Source organism: Eumetopias jubatus, unplaced genomic scaffold, assembly GCF_037043125.1.
Source record: "Eumetopias jubatus isolate StellerSeaLion01/CBP00866 unplaced genomic scaffold, mEumJub1_p1.0 scaffold_3, whole genome shotgun sequence".
Taxonomy (NCBI): Eukaryota; Metazoa; Chordata; class Mammalia; order Carnivora; family Otariidae; genus Eumetopias; species Eumetopias jubatus.
In genome coordinates, this window is record NW_028274809.1 from 135500986 (window position 1) to 135523697 (window position 22712).

The 22712-nt window shown below is 34.6% G+C and overlaps 1 protein-coding gene across 4 annotated transcripts in view; it reads right to left on the reverse strand.

The window, feature by feature from the left end:
• Positions 1–22712, reverse strand: part of SETDB2 (SET domain bifurcated histone lysine methyltransferase 2) — a 57931-nt gene that overhangs the window by 25317 nt on the left and 9902 nt on the right. For 2 of the 4 annotated variants that reach the window (XM_028103859.2, XM_028103852.2), the window contains 4 exons: positions 19802–19927; positions 18310–18375; positions 15238–15334; positions 229–792 (listed from right to left, as the gene is read on the reverse strand). In XM_028103859.2, coding sequence (XP_027959660.1) covers positions 229–792; positions 15238–15334; positions 18310–18375; positions 19802–19927 — 853 coding nt within the window. Of the gene's footprint in view, positions 1–228; positions 793–4432; positions 4496–15237; positions 15335–18309; positions 18376–19801; positions 19928–22712 lie in introns of those variants that run through there. The other 2 variants (XM_028103866.2, XM_088021832.1) reach the window with 2 other exon arrangements.

Sequence of the window (22712 nt, forward strand, 5' to 3'; positions counted from 1 at the left end):
TATGGTACTAGATTAAAGGAAATACTCATCCTTGGAAGAAATAACTTTCAAATTACTATAATATTTGGCAAAGAGTTTTCTTTTCTATTGCTAGTGAGACAGTATATCTTTCCATTTTTGATTCTTGGTGAAAAGAGTTTAGAGAGACAAACTGATACAATGCAGGACTTCCTGACAAGTACCCCTACATTCAGAAGACTTTTTGAAATGCCATGTTTTTCTACTCACATGTCTATGCAGCCCTCAGAACAGTCACACGAATCAGTAAACATGTTGGTAAAGCTGTTTAGATAATATGCTCGTGGCCACATAGTCCTTCTGTACTTAAACTGTGGAAGCTTTCTATTGTCAATTTCATTACAGAAAGAAATGGGTACCGATTCCACTCCATTGCTAATATCCACATCAGAAACAATTTCTTCTTGTTTTGGGTAATTCCGAGTCAACTGAACATAGGTATTGAAAGAAAAGTTATCTGTAAATAAAAAGTTACACTCTGTCTCAAGCAGGTAACGGAAAACTTCTTCCACATTTCGTAGACTCCTTCCACAAGGGGTTTTATAACTCACATGGAGTGCTGAAGAATGAGAGTTTGTCTTTGCATGTCGTCTTTGGAAGTGGCATTTGATTGGTAGCTGCAGAGGGTTTTCTCCCTTGAAGGTAAGTGGTATTTTCATCAGACAAGTTCGAGAGCAGTCATGACTTCGGTAAGATAGATTCAAAGATGATTTCTTTTCTCTGATGTATGCAACTTTATTTTCCAAAGGAGGAACTTCCTTATTTTTTGTAGATCTGTTTAAAATTAATTATTAATTAGTATCTCAAATTTATACAATTCCCCATTTTTAAAAAACAATGCACACTAAGGAGTAAGTTAGTTCCTATTATCTTCTTTTTAGACATCACTAAAACAAGCCAGACTCTGAAATAAACATTTATTTATCATGTTCTGTAACCATATAAAAGTTATACCTTAAGGGTTTTTTTCCTCTGGACACCAAATACATGGTGTTTTTTTCCAGCTCCACCTCTTCAACTTGAGTGTCCAATAGTTCAGTTCAGTTCTGACACTGTCTACCTGGAGTCAGCATCAGTTACCAGAAGTTAAAGGCCTCAGTCCCACAAGATTGTCTCCACTTCAGATGCCAAACAAAAGTTCCAGGCCACCTAAACTGACCAACCCAGGGGTTTCCACATGACCTCCTCAGGTTTGATAATTTGCTAGAAAGATTCACTTTAATTACTATTACAGTAATATTACTAGGTTTTAATTACTATTACCAGTTTATAACAAAAGATACAGCTCAGGGGCAGCCAAATGTAAGAAGTACACAGAGCAAGGGAAGTGGAAAGGGGCATGGAGTTGGCCTATCCTCTCCATGTCACCACCCTCCCAGCACCTCAAAGCCTTTACCAACCAGGAAGCTTACAGAATCCTGTACTCTTAGAGGTTTTTAAGGAGACTTCACTACGTGAGCACCACTGATTAAATCATTTGCCACTGGAGATTATTTGAATCTCTAGCCCTTCTCCCCTCACTGGAGGCTGGGAGGTAGGACTGAAAGTTTCAAGCTTCTAATGGAGGTTTCATCTTTGATGACCAGCCTCCCCGCTGAAGCTAACTGGGAGCCCATCACCAAGTCATTTCATTAGCTTGCCAAAGACCCTCATTCTTCAGGAAATTCCAAAGGTATAACAAGCTAAATGAGGGACCAGAACAAAGACCAAATATTCTTCCTATTATACCACAACCTAATTTCAGAATATCCCAGAAAGCTGTGATTATAGCTGTAATTCTGTGCTATGCAGCACCTACCATTTAGAGCATGCACTTTGAGGTATGTTACTTCTTCAAGCATGCTTGGTTCACAATTCTTGCTTGTAAAAAAACAGGAAAGGCTAGCTTAAAAAAAAAAAAAAACTAATTCATCAAGACTCCTGCAATAATTATACCAACTGGATTTCTTCTGTAATGTGTATTCCACCTGGCATCATATTGACAAATATGAAAATGATCAGCTGATACAAGAAAATGGAGAGGTTACTGATTTTAAGGAAAAAAAAATCTGTGAAAAGATTCCATGTGTATAGAACTCAAGTTTTAATCTTTCATAAAGTACCTAAGTTTTGTTTTACCTAATATTTTCTATCTATCTTTAGGTATCTGTTATTTATTATTAAAGTTACATAGGTATTTTGGAGATATTTTTATGCTCACTATATAAAGCAACACTATCAGTAAGACTTTCTGCATTGATAGAAATGTCCCATGTCTGTGCTGTTCAATTTGGTAGCCCCACTAGCCACATGTGGCTACTGAACACTTTAAATGTGGCTAATGTGACCAAAAAACTGAATTTTAAATTTAATTTTAATCAATTCAAATTTAATTTTAATTCAAATAATTCAAATTTAAATAGTCACATGTAGCTAGTGGCTACTAAACTGAATGCACAAATACGAGGTTCTCCATCCCTTTTCCAGCTATATAGCACTCCTCTGCATAAATTCCACAATTTAGTCTTCTACTGTTTCCAATCTTTTGCTATCACAAATCATGATGTGATGAATAACCTGGTGCATAACAATTTCAAACATGTAGAGATATCACTTCAGAATATGTTTCCAGAAGTGGGAGTACTAGGTCACAGGGTAAATGAATTAGTAATTTTGTTAAGATCACCAAACTGTTCTCCACGGGGTCAGCCCTTCCAGCAATTTATGAGTGCTTGCTATTGCAGAGCCTCATCAATCAATGGCTCTTGATGTTTTGGAATGTTCTACTATATTTATAAATCTTTTAATGTTGAAAACATTTGTTTCCAATTTTCCTATTGGTTACTACTTTGATGAACATCCTCATACGTAAATCCTTGACCAAATTCCTGATTATTACCTTAGGATACATTCCTTTAAGATGAATTAGTGGGTAACAAGAATACACATTTTAAAATAACCTCTTATTAATAAAACTTGCAAACTTATACATAACTGTGTATTTTTCTCATAAAAAAAAAACTGTTATATTGGACCCCCATGTACTTGTAAGGACTGTAGAACTCTCAGCACACGATGACTCCATCCAAACCTGTGCACTAAGACAACCAAACTGTCTAGCAAGGCTTCTAGCAGCATAAGGCCATGTCTCTGGGAGGACCCAAGTCCCCCAATAAAGTGCTGCCTAAGAAAGCTCAAGGCTATCAGAAGAGTTTGTTTCTTCTAGCCAACACCTGAAGATAAGCCCCTCAACCTTTCTTTCTTAGAGCATTTACTAAAAAGGGCTTGCAATTGTGAATCTTTCCTCCATTCCCTAAAGATGTGTATTTAATTCCTACAACTCAGGAGTACCTTTCTCCAGGTCCTGAAGGCCCTTCTCTTGGAAGTTAACCGTCAGGAAGGATAGGGCCTTTGTCTTCCAGTCTCTGTGGGAGGATAAATCCTAACTTTGATGGTTTCCAGCTAGCACAGAGCTGGCCTCAGAGGCATTCACACTAACTCTTTGTACAATTTTTCACTTGGGTTCCCCTCTTCCTCTATCTCTACTCCCTCATTCCCCTGTAAAACACGAGTCACCCCAGCACAAATTGGATTGGAGCTCAGCTTTCTCCCCTACTGTCAGTAGTTACTGAAGTGAAATCAGTTTTCATCACTTTAATGTCTGGTTTTATTTATCTTTGACACTTGTTACCAAACTTCAATTATCAACATGTTGCCTGTTTTACTTCTATTCTTCCTCCTCTTGCCCCACACTAGAATATGCTGGAGTATTTTAAAGCAAATCCTAGACATTACCTGAAATAATTCGGTATGTATATCTAACAAACAAGGCTTTTTAAAAAACATACAAGATCAATGACCTATCTTCACATTTTGGTGATTGTTAAATTTGTTTGAATCAGAATTCAGAAAGTCCCACACATTGTATTTGATTCAGATGTCTTTTTGCCTCTAATCTTTTAGCAGTGTCCCCTCCCTCTTCATTTTATGACATTTATTTGTTGAAGTTGAATAAACCGTGTCATTTGTCCTATAGCATTTCCCACATTCCGGTATTTGGTTGATGCTTTCCTTGTGGTGGTTATCATTTAACTCATCCTTCTGTCCCTCTATTTGGTAAATCAGTAGTCAGTTCTAGAAGCTTGGTTAGATTTAAGTTCTTAGGCTGGGGGGTGGGGGTTGTTCTCTATCTTTCCTTCACTTAATAGTTTTGTTATTCACTCGTGATTATTGTCTAGGCCAGTGCTACTCAAGGTGTGGTGGTGTCAGTCCCCAGTGGTTTGCTACCAATTCATAGTAAGTACAAAAATATAAAGATGAAAAAGTTTAGAAACTCTTACAGCAATTTAACATTGTTGCAACATCTCATTGCATTTCATAAGTGTATTCCTCAATAAATTTGAAGTTTCAAACAAAACAAAACACCTGTTCTTACCACCATTAGTTTGACAGCACTGGCCTAAGGCCACAGTTTCTTTGGGAATGGGGGAAGTTGTAAAAATAACAATCTTCCAATTCTACCATTTCTATTGCATTTTCTGGCTGGAATTCTTTGATAAAGAAGAAATTTTCCTCATCAACTCTTGGGTTATCTGAAATATAGTTAATATAAGAAAAGCAGGATAAATTGCTTGATTCTCTTTATTTACTAGAATTCAGAATGGTGAGTTGTATCCTAGCAACTACCAAAGTGACTGATTTTTAAAATGTTATCATGAACCCATTTATAGATTTAACGTGTTTAAATCAATCACAGTGATTATTCCTTTAGATGTTCAAATTGTGCCATTTTTAGCCAGTGGGAGCTCCTCCAAGTTTGCTCCTACATCTTTCTAACACACTTGGTAGGCTTTGATGGCTTTCTTGCTTTCTGTCCCAAGAAGCCCCAGGTCTAGAATCAGCCATTCCTCCAAAGGACTATGATTCCACTTAATGAGAAATAACATTTAGAGATCACAATCATGGTGCTAGGAGATACACACATTTTAACCAATACAGACTACCAAACTGCTTTCCAAAAAAGCTGGACCAATTTACACTGTATGAATGTTGATATAATTATTATTTTTGAATTTTTAACCAATTTGATTAATGAAAAACAGTACCTTATTAGCTCCTTAATGTTTTTCTCTAACAGAGTTTGAACATAATTTCATGTTTACTGGTCTTTTTTTTTCCCCCCTTTGGTTAACTGTTCATATGCTTTGTCCAATTTCCTATTGGGGGTTTGTTTGTTCATTCACGCATTCATTCTTCCAACAGATTTCCTGAGTGCCTGCTATACACCAGGTGCTATGGAAAAAATGATGAAAGCTCCATGATCTCAAGGAGCTTACATTCTAGGCAGACAATTAAGTATCTACAATAAAGTGTAAATAATGTTATGAATAAAGCCATGATACATGATGTCATGAGAAGACATCTTTATTATTATCATTTTTATTAGGGCTCTAATTTTATAATTAATTTTTCCATGAGGTGGGAGTCTAATTTCCTAATTTATTCTGATGTACCTTGAAGATCTAACTTAAATTTTCCAAATGATATCCAACTATTACAGAGTCATTTACTGAATAAGTCTTTTACTGTATAACTTTTGACTTACTAACTTAATCCTATCCTACATTCTTATAAATATATAAAATGTGCTATTATTTTCTAGGCTTATTCTGTCTCTTGATACAACTGTTACCAACTGACGCAAACCAATACCAATGTGGTTTTTTTCCATAGGTTGATAGAACATTTTGAGATTTATCAGAGCAAGTCCTCTGTCACTATTTTTCCTTTTGAACATGTTCTGTTTTCTGATTTTTTGCCTTTTGACATTAAATTTATAGTATTTGCCAACTTAAAAAAATCCAACTGCCTGGATTTCATGTTAAATTAAATCTACAAATTTATTTGGAAAGAATTTACATTTTTGTAATATATAGCTTTCCCATCCAGGAACATGGTAAGTTTATCCATTTATTAAAATCTTTAGCTTTAATTTTCCTCATGTATACATTTCTTGTAAATAGTCCCATTTATTTACTTTTTTGGTATTGTGAATGGGGACTTTATTCCATATTTTCTATTGGTATACACTTTCAGATTTTTATTTCATGTGACTGTTACTAAACCCTTTTTTTAGCTTAATAATTTTACAGCTGACTCTTAAATTTTCAGGGTAGATAAGATCATCTACACATAATTTTACCGTGTACATTTCAATAATCATATTTTCTTTGATATTCTGTTGTACTGCCTAGAATTTCTAGGAAAATATTGAATAACAATTATGATAGCAGGCATTCCTGTCTTATTTTAAAGAAAATGCATCTAGAGATTCATCACTACATAGGATATAGATGTTAGAGAAATATATTGTCTATCCCATTAAAGATAATGCTTCTATTTCTAATTGTTGGTATTGAATTTTTAAAGTCTTTTGGCATCTGTTAAGTTTTTCTTCCTATGGTTTACTTTGGTAAAATAATGGATTTTCTAATACTAAATCATTCTTGCTTGACTAGAGTAAATTCCACTTGGTGATCTCACTCTTTTAATATTTCTCTGGATTAGAACTGCTAAAATTTTATTTAAGATCCTTATATCCATAATAGTGATACTTAAACTTTTAGGGTCATGAACCCTTTCCACAATCTGATGAAAATTATGACTCTCTCCCTAGAAATATAGCATTAACATAAAATTTTGCATACCATTAAGGGACTTCATAGCCCTAAGGACTCATGAATTTATTATAGTTAACTTCTTATTTAGATGGTTTCCATGCCACTCCCATATCTTAAATACTATGTCCTCCTCAATCCTAATTTCCACATTCTGATTCATCTTTTGGTCAGCAAGAGGATGTATGAGAAAGTTTTCCAGAAGGGCATATGGATGGTATGTTTTCTGAGCATCTGCAGGGGTTAAGTCTGGTGCTAACCTAGACTTTCTGTGTTTTGTTTTTTGTGTTTTATTTTTTTGCTTTTGTCTAAATTTCTAACATACTTATACTTTGATACTAAAACTTTTTTTTTTAAAGATTTTATTTATTTATTTGAGAGAGAGAATGAGAGAGAGCGAGCGCGCACATGAGAGAGGGGAGGGTCAGAGGGAGAAGCAGACTCCCCGCCAAGCAGGGAACCCAATGAGGGAACTCGATCCCGGGACTTCAGGATCATGACCTGAGCTGAAGGCAGTCGCTTAACCAACTGAGCCACCCAGGTGCCCAATACTAAAACTTTTTTTAACGAGTGTTTATCTAATAGTAATTTTCATTACTATGGTACTTGGTGAAGCCTTTTACCTCCAGATTTGATATTTTCTTACACTCAGAAGTTATCTTTTTTATTGTTTCTGTTTCCCTTATTCTAGCTTCTAGTGTTTTTGTTTCAGTTCAGAATAAAATATGGCAGATTTTTCCATAAGCAATGCTTCTGTAGGGCAGGTTTACATTATTTAATATACTGAAAATATCTACATTTCGTATTTTTATAAGTACCAAATTTATAAATAGAAAAGACATGTATTTTTATTTTCTGAGTTGTCTGAGCAATTTTGAATCCTAGTTTAGACATTGTGATCTCCTTCACCATGAACAGCAGCACACTGACCCTAATCCTACCATTTTTGCTTGAAATGCTTACATTTTCTAAAGAACATTATAACATAAGGATGATCCTGAAAGCATTTAGATAGCATTCACTGGAGTTACTGGTTTTCTGTTAGTAGCTTCTTTTTTAGGACAGTAATTATTCATCATTCTCTTTTTTTTCCTCATCCATTTGTCCTTTTCTTCTACATTTTGGATAATCTTATAGATCCCAGGTTACATCTTTAACCTCCTTAATAGGTGACTTTCACAATGAACACTTTCTTAAATGAAAGACTAGGATAAAACTGATCACTGCACTACTATTTATAAATAGGAAATATTTAAAACCAACCTAATTACCCATCCTTAAAGGAATGGATAAATAAAATGTAGTATTTCACATTATGAAAATCCAAACAAGAGTTAAAGAGAATGAAACAGATCTATACACAGAAATATGACTAGATCTCAAAATAATACTAAGAAAAACAAGATGATACATATATGAATATTTCCATGAAATTTTAAAACTACAATACTATATATTATTGGTGACTATATAAATATTAAAAAATTAACTAGAGAAATGATGATAGTGATGCTCTTGGGAAGGCAGATAGGGGAATGGAACTTGTCACAGTAAGAAGTTAGGTATGGATCAAAGAGACACTCTCTCTCTCTCTCTATATATATATATATTTTTTTTAAAAGAAACTGGAAGTACAACGAAATATTTATAGCTGTTAATTCTAGATTGTGTTTGGGTTTTGCTGTATCCTTTTTTTAAATTTCTTGAAAAGACAGTAAAAAGAATACTAGATGAGAATGTAGCTAAAAGATTAAGGCAAATCTAATGGGGGAAAAAACCAGAAGAATCATGAGGAAAGGTTTTATTTCCCTTAAATAATTTCAGTCTTTTTTAGTATTTTTGAATAATGTTGGGGGTACATATTCCATAGTAAGAAACATATTCTATAAGGCACTTTTTGCTTTACTCTTCCATTTACCTTGTGTCTGCTTTAGCGTTGTCCACTTCAGTATTGCTTTTATTCATTTATTTATTTTGGTATCCAATATTTCCTTGTTTTTTAAAGCATGTGCCTAGAATTGCTTTTCTCTTATTATTAAGTTCTACTTTCCTTCCTATCACTTTTTCTTATAAAGCATAGTACACTCCAAACTCTGAGCACTTCTATTTATTTGTCTACCTAAGAAATAACCTCCCCTCTGTCTTGTTTCATTCAATGTTCACTGTAATAAATTCTCTTAGGCTCTCACAGCTTTGTTCTTTGTTTTGATAAGGTTACTCACTCTCATGTGATTTTATTTATACACCTACAGGGTTGTATAACCAGCAAACCAAATGTTTCATTTTCCTTTTCAACTTGCCCTAACCAAATAAATTATGTTTCAGACTGGCTTCTGTGGCATCCTTTTCTCCAAATCTTTTTATTTGATTTTCCCTATTTCAACTATGCTCTTATTTTGTTCCTGTTTTACTTTTTTTGGGAAAGGGAAATATGGAATACTAATTTGATGACTCGAAAAGTTCTTCTCTGAATATGAAAAGATTAACTTAGGGTACATGTGAGAGAGAAAGTATCTGGGTTATCCTTAGTTCTTAAATAATAACTAATGTCTGTACTGCAGTTTATAGTTTACAATGTACTTTTACATAATTTCCTCATGTGACAAAAAGTACAGCTCCAAGTTAGTCATTATTGGAACAATACACAATTAGACCTACTCAGGACTAAAATTTGTAATAGTAAACATAAAAACAGTTTTACCAACTGGTAATTTGGAATTTAAGATTTCCAAAATGTTAGCCAACCTGGCTTAAGTGTACTCTTCTGGTGACTAAATTAATTAAAATTAAAATTAAGAGATATAAGGCTTGAGTTATTAGGCAATTAACAAAGGGAGAAGTACCTTTTATACTGAAGCAGAGTTAGAAAACAAGAAGCAGAAAAACATGGAAATGAAACACTGATATGAACCTTAGAAATGACTCTTTTCTTATCTGTGTCTCATTTCATAAAGTCAAAGAAAACCAACTTACTACAAGCTCCAGAAGTAAAGTAACCTAGTTTCAATCCCATTTTATGGGGAGAAAGGTTAACTTTCTTATACAAATGAAGATACATTACTAGAAAAAACAAAACAAGAAAAAAAAAAACAATCCCAGAGGAGAACATAGTCAGTAACCTCTTTGACTTCAGCCACAGCAACTTCTTTAAAGACACATCTCCAAAGGCAAGGGAAACAAAAGCGAAAATGAACTTTTGGAACTTCATCAAGATAAAAAGTTTCTGCACAGCAAAGGTAACAGTCAACAAAACAAAGAGGCAACCCACAGAATGGGAGAAGATATTTGCAAATGACACTACAGATAAAGGGCTGATATCCAAGATCTATACAGAACTCAAACTCAACACCCAAAAACACAAATAATCAAGTAAAAAAATGGACAGAAGACATGACACCTCTCCAAAGAAGACATACAAATGGCTAACAGACACATGAAAAAGTGTTCATCATCATTAGCCATCAGGGAAATTCAAATCAAAACCACATTGAGATACCACCTTACACCAGGTTGAATGGCAAAAATTTACAGGGCAAGAAACAACAAATGTTGGAGAGGTTGTGGAGAAAGGGGAACCCTCTTACACTGTTGGTGGGAATGCAAGTTGGTACAGCCACTTTGGAAAACAGTGTGGAGGTTCCTCAAAAAATTAAAAATAGAGCTACCCTATGACCCAGCAATTGCACTCCTGGGTATTTACCCCAAAGACACAGATGTAATGAAAAGAAGGGCCATATGCACCCAATGTTCATAGCAGCAATGTCCGCAAGAGCCAAACTGTGGAAAGAGCCGAGATGCCCTTCAACAGATGAATGGATAAAGAAGATGTGGTCCATATATACAATGGAATATCACTCAGCCATCAGACAGGATGAATACCCAACTTTTACATCAACATGATGGGACTGGAGGAGATGATGCTAAGTGAAATAAGTCAAGCAGAGAAAGTCAATTATCATATGGTTTCACTTACTTGTGGAACATAAGGAATAGTATGGAGGACACTAGGAGAAGGAAGGGAAAAATGAAGGGGGAGAAATCGGAGGGAGAGATGAACCATGAAAGACTATGGACTCTGAGAAACAAACTGAGGGTTCTAGAGGGGAGGGGGTGGGGGGGGGATGGGTTAGCCCGGTGATGGGTATTAAGGAGGGCACGTACTGCATGGAGCACTGGGTGTTATACGAAAACAATGAATCATGGAACACTACATCAAAAATTAATGGTGTATTTTATGGTGACTAACATAGTAAAACAAACAAACAAAAAAAACCCCCAAACCTATGCATAGTGTTATAAACCTAGTTACTGAGCCCCCCAAAATATAAAAATGCTAGAGGTAAACAAAGGATAAGTAAGTAAACATGGTATTGTATGTATCTGTTTGCTAGCTTCTGGATAGGGGCTGCTCAATTTGGATGTGGCTTGAGAACTGTTTTGTTATTAGACACCCTGACCTGCAAGGCTTCAGAGACTTGTCAACAAATGTCCTAGCTTTTGGCAAGTCTGAGGTAAAAAGTCATTCTATCCTTGATGTCCACTAAAGGGGCATTTTTTTTTTTAAAAACCTATATAAACTATAATTATCTTAAAAACTGTAGTAGATATATTTGTTTTCTGCTCAATCCTTTCCCTGATCATCCTCTTCTGAAAGGTGGCCATTTATTTTGTTTTTTTTAAAGATTTTATTTATTTGAGAGAGAGGGAGAGTGAGAGGGAGAAGCAGACTCCCTGCTGAGCAGAGAGCCCCATGTGGGACTCGATCCCAGGACTCTGGGATCATGACCTGAGCCGAAGGCAGACACTTAACCAACTGAGCCACCCAGGTGCCTGAAAGGTGGCCATTTTAATTTCAGTGTACTCAAAGCTGTTGGGTCATGTATTCACACTGTGCTATTTATAATCTCAAGAATTTCTATCAATACATAAAAAAAATATACCATGAGGTGACACTAGCACTAGCAGATCATATAGTGCTTAGCTGGGACAGCAATGTTAGACTATGTGGGAACAGAAGAACCAACTGATAACAGATGGAGAGAAGCAGAGCTAAAAAAATGCTGACCCTGACCTCAGGTACTGACTCCCCAGTTCCAATTCTAGTCCCTGTATAGCCTGCTGTGCTACATTTTCTGTTCTTAAGACACCTCATTTTATTTACATGTGTTTATATTTAGGTTAGGGATGTATGTGTGTGTATGCACCCATTTAATAAACCTCTTTTGGGTGTTTGTATGTATGTCATGTGAAAAGCCAAATGGCTTAAATTCACATCTCTGTGGGGCAAGCCTACTTCCACTATGTATGTTAGCCAAAGCTGCATGTCTGATATATCTCTAATAAATTCTACTACTTAAGCTGGCTTGAGTAGGTATGTGTTCCTGACAAAGTACCTAAGAAAAAGAATTAAGCCGGGTTTCCTAACATCACAAAAGTAGATACCTTTGAATTATTATTAGAATAAATTTTTTTTTTACATTTACCTATGTCATAGCTCAATTATAAGGCGAAGAAATTTAAATCAACTATAGAATAAAATACAGAAGGCGAGTTTTTTGTTTTTTATCAGTTCTAAGATTTTCACTCTGGTTTTGCCATTGACAAATTGTATGACCTTGAACAATTCAGCTGGGATTGAGAACCCTTGGCTTAAATTATTCCCCATTTAGTTTGCCAGTCTGCCTATGTAACTAATGGCTTACTAGATGTTTAATTACTGAAAGCAAAATAAGTAATAAGCTCATAATCTACAGAGGAAATACAAAAGGAATTATTTAGATTTTACCTATTTGACAGAGAGTGAGACAGCAGCAGAGGGAGAGGGAGAAGCAGACTCCCCGCTGAGCACAGAGCCTGAAGCGAGACCTGATCCCAGGACCCTGGGATCATGACCTGAGCCAAAAGCAGATGCCACCCAGATGCCCCCCAAAGGAATTAAACACAATTTTGATCAAGAATGAAACATGGCCTTGGAATTCTTAACAGCAAAGGAAGAAAACCCTGAGTCTAATTAGAAAAATCTCTTTATTTGAAAAGATCTCAGAAAGTTCAAAGTTAGGTATGATCTCATGGACAAAACCTCTGAGTGGGAATACAGCACAAGAAGAGTTGCAGGTTCTAAGGAAATGAAGTTCTGATTATGTAATCACAAATAATCCTAATGAGATGAGAAAGCAATTAGAGAAACTAATTTCTTTGGGAAGCTCAGATTTTTAAAAGAACATATACAAAAGACCAATTATGAATACAAAATCTTGATGTGAACATATAAGAAAAGTCTCACAAAGTTTCAAGCCTACTAAGAACTAAGGTTCCCCAAAATTCTAATAAAACAGCAACAAAAACTTTAAAGCTATGTTTGGACAAGTAGACAATTTGTTAGGGGAAAGAAAGCACAAGGCTGATAACAGAAAGAAGAGCTCAAAAACAACTGTGTCTTCATCTTTTCCATCCATAAGTACTGCCCTCAAGTTGGAAACACCAGACAAAAATTAAAAGAAGAAATTAAAGTCTGTGATAATTTAAAAGGAGTCCTACAAAGCTAATTTAAACATATTTAAAATTCTAGGCCCAAACAAATCATATCTCAAGGTCTTGAAAAAATTTCAAATATGAATGAAAAATGAGAAAATGCTGCCCTGATTTTTTAAAAATAGGTAAAAAGGGAACATTCCAGAAAGCAAAGAATGATTAGTTTAATATTTATCTCTAAACATTCCTAGAAGAGAGAATCAAGGATGTGACTTTTAAGTACTCAGAATTTGAAAAGCCAACATGGACTGGGTAAGAAAAGTACAAATTAAACTAATTTTCCTTTTTGACAAGGTTTGATAATGTCTGGCAATGATATAGAATGCTATTGCAGTGAATCTTGATTTCCTCTAACAGCCTTGTCAGCAAGATAGAGAAATGTAGGTGGAACAGTGGTAGAGGTAAGTAAATTCAGTTGGTTCAACAGTTCTTTCTGAAGAGTAATGAAGGAGCAGTGGGCCAGAAAGGTTTTATCTTTGGTCCTGTCTTATCCAATATTGTTCTCATGACTATAATAAAGACTAGAAACTCACTTAATAAATTTGTAGAAGAAAAGCTAGAAGGGAAAGAATATAAAAGGTGATTCAAAATTCAAAAGGATTCTGATAAGCTAGGAAAATGAACTTAAAACCAAAAAGAGACACTTAGGAATAAACCAACTCCTGCGTTTAGGTTTAAAATAAAATTTTTAATAAAATAAAATGAAATAAATAGAAGATGGGAGACTGGTGGTAATTTATATGAAAAGGAATCTTATATTTTAGTGATTTAAAGTGATTGAACTTGTTTTTAAAAGGTAATGAAATTTTATGCTATATAGCAGAAGACCAGAATTTCTAGGTTTCTCTAAAAGTATTGTAAAATAAGTTTTAGGAGTCTTTTAGACTCAAATTGTAATGACATCTCTAATATTCGCAAATGCAAGTCATATGTAAAATAGTGTCAATCTACAACTCTCATAAACCCTAAAACAATAAAGAATTCTACATTGACAATGTTTTTGTCAATTTAATATGAAAGAACAAAATGAGGCAATTAACTTAAAAACTTTATAAAGACATTTTGTTTTTTGAAATTCTGTTCCTTGGACTAGCACAAAATACTTTCAGAAACTTCCCTTAAACTAGTTCTTAAAAGTTTTAGTACTGGCATTACCTACTAAAAATACTGTGTGTGAGAGCGTCAGATTTCCTCTTATACAATTTTACTTTATGCTAAGGAATCTTTACTGAAATGCTAAAAGGAGAAAGAAAAGGTCAGAAAAATTTAGCCTATTCTCATAAGCTTTCTGATAATTTAGAGCTGTTAAAGTATTTGAAAAGCTGAACTGATACTGAAAGAAATACTGTTTACCCTTTTCTAATACTCTTTTAGAAGAAATAATCCAGGGGCACCTGGCTGGCTCAGTCGGTAGAGCATGTGACTCTTAAGCTCAGGGTTGTGAGTTCAAGCTCCACATTAAAAAATAAAAATAAAATAAAAAAAAAAAGAAAGAAAAGAAATAATCCAGGAAAAGTATTTTTTTAGTTAAAAAATTGCCAACTTGGTAGATTTCAGTATATTAATAATTTACACAAAGAAGTATTTTTTAAAAAAATTATTTATTTATTTGAGAGAGAGAGCACACAAGTGGAGGGAGGGGCAGAGGGAGAGGAGAGAGAGAATCTCAAGCAGACTCCCTGCTGAGCATAGAGCCCAACATGGGGCTCAATACCACAACCCATGAGATCATGATTTGAGGTAAAATCAAGAGTTGGACACTTAACTGACTGAGCCACCCAGGCACCCCTACACAAAGAAATCTTAAACTAAATTTTATTGAAAGACTTGATTACCAGGGATAAACAACTTTTTAAGGGACTCATGAACCTTTATCCTACATAAAATACTAAAATTTATAACTTTTAAAGCTTTTGATGGGAAAAAGTCTTTTTTATATATTCTATCTACTCTTATGTCAAATGATCAGAAAGAGTAAATCTCCTCTGGGAGCGAAAGTATTAACATAAATAAATTTAACTTATATACATACAGAAATGTACAGTCTTCTGGAAAGGGATCTCCATATGATGTAGAGGGCAATGAACCTGATTTGTTTTCCCGTTCATTCTGGATCACAGATGTATGATCTACATGAAGAAAATACAAACATGAGTAACAGGTACACACCAAGTTAAAAATCATTTACTGCAATATCTAAATAATATCTTTATTGATTAGATATATGGAGCCCTTAAATCTGCAAACATAGTAAGATTTCAAAATTAAGCCAAAAAATTACATGTCAATATTTCCAAAAACATTAAGAAAGTAAGAGAGGATAAAGTAAAAGACTTAGGATAGAAGAAACTTCTACTGGAGAAAATCTAGTTTGGCCTGAACTCTATCAGAATTTTAATCAACCTTTAAGGTGAACATTGGGTATCCTTATTTGTGCTTGTATTTTATAGAAAAATAACATAATGATTACAAGTCACAAAATGGAAAGTTTATGTATCTTTTGCTTTCTCATTGTTCAACTGCCACCTTCATTTTTGGAGGGTAGGGTATTTGGATACCTCTTTTTATATTTCCTTTTGACTTTTCATATTACTTAGTCTATCTTTCTGTGCTTAATTTCATCCCATGGGGGCGCCTGGGTGGCTCAGTCGTTGGGCGTCTGCCTTCGGCTCAGGTCATGGTCCCAGTGTCCTGGGATCGAGCCCCGCTCCCTCTCCCACTCCCGCTGCTTCTGTTCCCTCTCTCGCTCTCTCTGTCAAATAAATAAATAAAATCTTTAAAAAAAAAAAAAATTTCATCCCATGTCTTGTCTTTTCTTTTTCTACTTCATCTATTCTTACTAACATGACTACAATACAGAAATAAGCTGTGTATTTAATGAAAAAAGTTATGGATTTCCTGTTATTCTGAAAAAGAGATATGTGGAATATTCTATGTTTGGTTTAAAGATACACACACACACACACAATTTTTTTTTCCTTTTTTTAATAGAGAGCATGAATGCAAGGTGGGGGAAAGGGGGAGAGGGAGAGAATCTTAAGCAGGCTCAACACCCAGTGTGGAGTCTGACATGGGGCTTGATCTCCTGACCCTGAGATCATGACCTGAGCTGAAATCAAGAGTCAGATGCTTAACTGACTGAACCACTCAGGCACCCCTAAAGATATTTTTTTTTTAAGATTTTATTTATTTGACAGAGACACAGTGAGAGAAGGAACACAAGCAGGGGGAGTGGGAGAGGGAGAAGCAGGCTTCATACTTAGCAGGTAGCCCAATGCGGGGCTCGATCCCAGGACCCCGGGATCATGACCTGAGCCGAAGGCAGATGCTTAACAACTGAGCCACCCAGGCGCCCCTAAAGATATTTTTTTAATGTGTTTTTTCCTATGCACTGATGGACTTTAAGAAAAAAAGTGATTCTCATCCTGCCTTAGTATTAACTTGCATTGGTCCTCTAGTGCAGAAAAAAAGGTGTAGAAAAAAAATTTAAAAAAATAATAGTTTAAGTTTAATACAAGGCTACTACCTGGCTAATTGGAAAATAATTATCCCTCTTTAATTATCAAGGTAAAGAAAGGTTTAAAAGCTGATAGTTGATAAGAGCTATAATTCCAGATTAAAAATTAAGTTTTACAAATTAAGAATGTCTGATTTTTCCTACCTAATTTCTTTGTATGAGGCATATAAATCTATACTAACAAATATGAATAAAATAAGTGTATAGAAGCATAATTAGAAATAAGACTTACTGAAAAAACAAAGATTTTAAAATTAATCATTAGGTAAGGGAGGAAAGGGGAAATAACTCCTCTTAAGAAAATAGTATTCAATCTTTTGTTTGAGGACACAGCACATATTTACAGTTATACACAAGCAAGGAAAATGAAAGTAATTAGTGGTTTGGGCAGTCCAGGTTGGATCTGGGATAGCTTGTTTTGATTTCAACACCAAGTCCTTTTGTTTCTCCCAGTCTCAATATTCTTTTTAAAATCAATACTAACATGAAACTTTATTACTAGGAAGCTTTTAAACCTTTGCATTTGCCAACAATGTCAATTATAGAACTCCCCAATTACTTAGTTACAAATATTGCTCACCACTGGCAAACATATACTTTTATTTTGATAAATTACATTTCAAATGAACTATATAAAAATACGAAATTATAATATTCAATATTTCTGATGAAATTATTACCAAAAAAAGCCAAAACCCAATTTACTATTACTGAGAAATAAACTGTTTAAGGAAAAAAAACCCATTTAGAATTAGTTCCTCTTACCACCTCCTGAATTTAAAAGCCTCTTTCTTGCAAAACTAGTATAATCTCTTGAGTGTGTTGATTCCAAATGCTATTGAAAGATACTGAGAAAGGCTATTTTCTTAAAGAATCTACTCTTCTAAAAACTATACATTAGCTACTGAAATTGAGAATACTTTTGAATAACAAAAGTTTCTTTAAAACAGACTGATGATGGTGGGCTGTATTTTCAGAGATTTAAAACCTTAAGGCTCCAAATATGACACTTAAATTATTATAATTTGTTAACAATATTTAGCAGTATTAATTAAAATCCAGTAAAGTACTTCCTCAACATTTCAGGAAACTGGAGATAGACTAAGATTTATAGGAGAGTGACTCTGATAAAACAACTTTTTAATTTTTTTCTTCTTAGTTCTGGTACATTATCTTTGATCAATTCCTTCTAAAATGAATTTGTTTACAGTTGCAAGATTGATGGTCTAATAATAATCTAGAAATAAAAAACTTTTACACCAACTTATCTATGCCCCAATATACTTTTCTAGTATTGTTTTTCTCACAAAGTGGGTTTGTAGTAGTTTGGAGTCTTAAAATTTCTTGAAGAAGAGATACATTTGTTCATTCTTTCCGTAGGAGAGTCAGAAGAATGTGCATTTCCTACCTTTGGATGGCTAGGACTTTTTATTTAATAAGGAAACTCATTTATGTAATTTACCAATATAGATCTTACATTTTATTTTACATTATCTTTAGGTAATCTGACATACTTAAGTCAATTAAGCCTGCTTCAAGTGAAGAAAATAACAGAATATTCAAGATTGGGATTAGAAATGCACGTACCCTTTATCAGTGTTGAATTGTTACTTATGGTTGCTTCATTCACTAGAATCATTGCTTGGATGTATTCTGTTTAAGGAAAGGAAAAAAGCATGAAAACAATCATTAGCAGCATCACTTTCATTTATGGTGCCAGCTACTGTGCTAAACAATTTACATACCGTATCTTATTTAATCTTCATTAACTCCTCTGAGAGGTTCTTATGATTACCATAACTAGAAATAGAAATTGAGGCTTAGAGGTTTGACTATTCCAAGAGCACCTAGGTGTTCAAGTTGGTTAAGCATCCGACTCTTGATTTCAGTTCAGGTCATAATCTCAGGGCTGTGGGTCAAGCCGTGTGTTGGGCTCTGCATTGGGCATGGAGCCTGCTTAAGATTCTCTCCCTCTACCCCTCCCTGCCCCTCTCTTTCCCTCTCAAAACAAAACAACACACACACACACACACACAGACCTCAAAAAACACTATTTATTCCAGGTCATTCAGCAAGGAGGTGGTAGAACTAGATTCAAAACTAGATATATCTGACTCATGAAACGAATAAGAAGGAATATTAAAATGAAAAACAATACCATTTTTTGGACAAGCAAACAAAAGATTAATGTCATATGAACATCCAAAATGTATTAAGAATGGTCCAGAGGCGCCTGGGTGGCTCAGTAGTTAAGCATCTGCCTTCGGCTCAGGTCATGATCCCAGGGTCCTGGGATTGAGCCCCGCATCAGGCTCCCTGCTAGGCAGGAAGCCTGCTTCTCCCTCTCCCACTCCCCCTGCTTGTGTTCCCTCTCTCGCTGTGTCTCTCTCTGTCAAATAAATAAATTAAAAAAAAAAAAAAAGAATGGTCCAAAAGAAAGTTTGCTTGAAAATCTTATGTCCTGAAGGAAAGGAGGTTTCTACATAAAAATCAAATCTTATGTTCTACAACCAACCAGGGTTGAAAACAAAGAAAGAGAAAAAATGAAAACTTGCCTGGCTGACTGAACTGACTGCTTGATGTAGAATGCAAGTTCTGTTTAAAGCAGGCAAAATATAGTTATATGTCCTTTCATATTTTAAAAGACATTAGGTGTCTCTGAGTGACAGGGTGATGGATAATTTTTGTTATATTTTTCTATATGCACTAAATGTTGTACAATGAGCAGATATTACTTTTGAAATACCCATCACCTTTCAAAAAGGGTTACAAAGAGAAAGAAAAGATAAAATGGGGGGCAAATAAAGTAGCCTGAGAGAAAAAGAGATAAATTCAGTAGCTGTTAGTCAAAGTAATCATCTTCACCCACTTTTACAAAGTGTCTATAGTATATGGTAAAAGCAAGTTTTTATAGAAGCAGAGCACAAACACAAAGGAAACAGAATACATGGTAGGCTCTTAGAAAACAAAAGAAACTATTTGACTTTTAAAACGAAGAATACTGGAAATAGAACTATACTGTATTGCCAGTGGGTAATATTTAGCATTAAACGTCTTGAAAGTTTTTTGTGCTTCATACCTTTATTTGTGGCAGACCCATCTTTGATCTTTTGTTTCAGTGATTGCAGCACATTTTGCACTTGTTCAAATATGAAGTCCACTTTTCCATCATCTTCCAGCTCCATCCAGAAAGTTTTTGCATCACCTAAAATAAAAATAAGTGAAGAGCTTAAGAGCTCAACAGAAACATACTGTAAGCTCCTCAAGGCACATGTTACAGAGAACCCACTTGGTTTCTAAATAACATCAAGATTTAATTGGTCTATCATTTACTTTGAGAAAAAGATTTTGGTCATTGTTTCTTTATAAAGAACTAGAAACAAAGAATATGACCTAAGTATTTCGCTTATTTCTGCTAACATAAAAATACGTTGAAAATTTTAGTGATACTACTTCTGGTGTCCCTATCAAACAGAAGGAATGGCTTCATTCTAGGGCAGTGGTAGATCTATGTATAGACACATAAGCATTTTAAAAGTTTCAGGGATATAACCTCCACTGAATATGGAAGTGGATGGTTTTAGAATGAAACATCTCAACAATTGCTAAAATAATTAAATGTCCAACAATATTCTTTAAAATGTCTTCTATATTTTTAAAATAATTATATGAAGCAAAATGTTTCAACTTTTTATAGGTAGCTATATAGATGAGCCAATATTTCAGATGTCTAGCAAGTAAACACCTTAAACAAAAATTCCAAAGATAGGTGCCCAGCTTGGTAGAGAATGCAACTCGTGATCTTGGGGTCATGAGTTCGAGCCACACGCTGGGGGTAGAGTTTACTTAAAAAAATTTCCTAGAGGAAAAACTTCTTTCAAAGCTGAAAACAGAAATATGAAAAAGACAATTAAAAGAAAATGGCAAAAGCAAATCTCATACCATGTTTAAAAGTAACAAAAATACCTAAAATGTTAAATTTACAATATGTTAAAATATTAAATGTTAAAATATATAAAATGTTCAAAAATAATAGGGCCTTAAACAAAAGAGGGACATAATAATTACTGTACTTTAGAAAGATCACTTGAGAAGCCATTAAGAGGATTAATAAGCAGAGAGCCTAGTAAGTTTACAAAAACTACATTTTCCTTAGTAAAAGTTAAACCCAGAACCTCTAAGTTTGGCAGTGGGGTGAAAATCTTCACAAAAGGCTTAGGCCTCATAGTCCCATATCTCCCTGGCAAAGTCACCTTACCCAAAGGGGATCTCTGGCTAATTAGGGATGTTGCCACCACAGTAGCCTCAAAAGGGGTGTTGCTTCCCTGTTAACACTCTGGCCCAATGCCTAGAACATAAGATCAAGCCTACTTTTAAACTCCCCATAGCATAGCTCAGACGAGGTTTCAAGATTTGAAATAAATGCAATGTGAGCAGACAAAAGTGATGAGGAACAATGCTTTAGAGGTGGAGGGACCATGACATGGAGAGCCTTTCATGCCATGCTAAGCAACTCCATTTTTATATGAAAGAACATGGGAGCCATTCAAAAAGTTTAAGCATTCTTATGATGTGATTAGTTTCTTAGAAAGGTCACTCAGGTGGCAGTGGAAGAGGGAGGAATCAAGAATGATTTCTAATTTTCTGACTTGGGCAACCACATGCATAGTAATGGTATTCATTGAGATAAAAAATAAAGATAGGGAACAAGTGAGAAATTTAAGTACGGCAAGTACACTGGGTACACAGGCTCCAGAGTAAGATCTGGTCCAATTACACGAATTTCGGAGTCAACGGCATACAAATGCTTGCTGAAGTCACAGAGTAGATGTGATCAGGGAGAATGTGTACAATGAGAAGAGGGTCTTCTGTATATAAAGGATGAGTGTAAGAAAAGAGAATCTTGGAGACCGAGAAGGAGCAAACAGATGGAAGGAAAACCCAGGAGAATAGCATATCAGGGGTCAATGGAAAAACAGAAGTGGTGATTAACAATCTGGGCTTTAGAATTCAGATGCATTTGTATTTGAATCCCACACTGCCAGTTTAAGTTGTATGACCATACATATGAAATGGGAATAATAGCATCTACCTCATGGAATTGATGCACGGATAAGCATGTGGCCTTTAGCAAGAAATTACTATACACAGAGTAAAAAAAAAAATATATATATATACACACACACACACACACGTGGTATATATATAGTAAATATATATTTTTAATGAAATTACTATATATATAATTTAACAGGGAATATAGTCTTAAGCAAAAGAAATCTCTAATTGTGGAATTTTAGATATTATTCAGCTAAGTGGGCAAGTATTTTTTGAAGGACCTTCCCAGAATCCTTAAAATCATTAAGTTTTTCACTGACAGATAACCGAAAAAAATCACTGCTTTTAGACAAAACTATTTGTGAAGGCACTTAATTTGTTGTTACCATGTTTCTTTTCACGGATACGAATCAATACTCCATACCAGGGATTTATCTTTATTTGAGGTGGATATCTAGATGGGAAGGATTTTGAAAGGTACTTAGAAATAGCTTCTGATAGCATAATCTGGGATCATATACAACTCTCATATGGCCTGAGAAAACAGGCAGTGATGCTGAAAAACCACAATCAGGGTTTAACTGAATTTTTGTTTCTCAGTGGTTACATTTTAAACTGTGTTTGAAATGTCAACACATGATACCAAATTATTCAGACAGGAAATACTTAAGACAACTTATTTGACAACTGAACAGGGTAAATTATTAGTTTTGGAATGGATTAATGAAGAGGACACTGGGAATATAATTTAAGAAAATAAAGCCAATCAGAAAATACTGAAACTATCTGCTTGTACAATAAATGAATGTATTTAAGCAATCATATTTATTAGTTCTGGGTTTTTAATATGGTATCATTATTTTATGGTATCATTATTTCATACTGCTAGGTTTAATTTTCATTTAAATGGTTCTTTTTCCTCATGTCTTCCA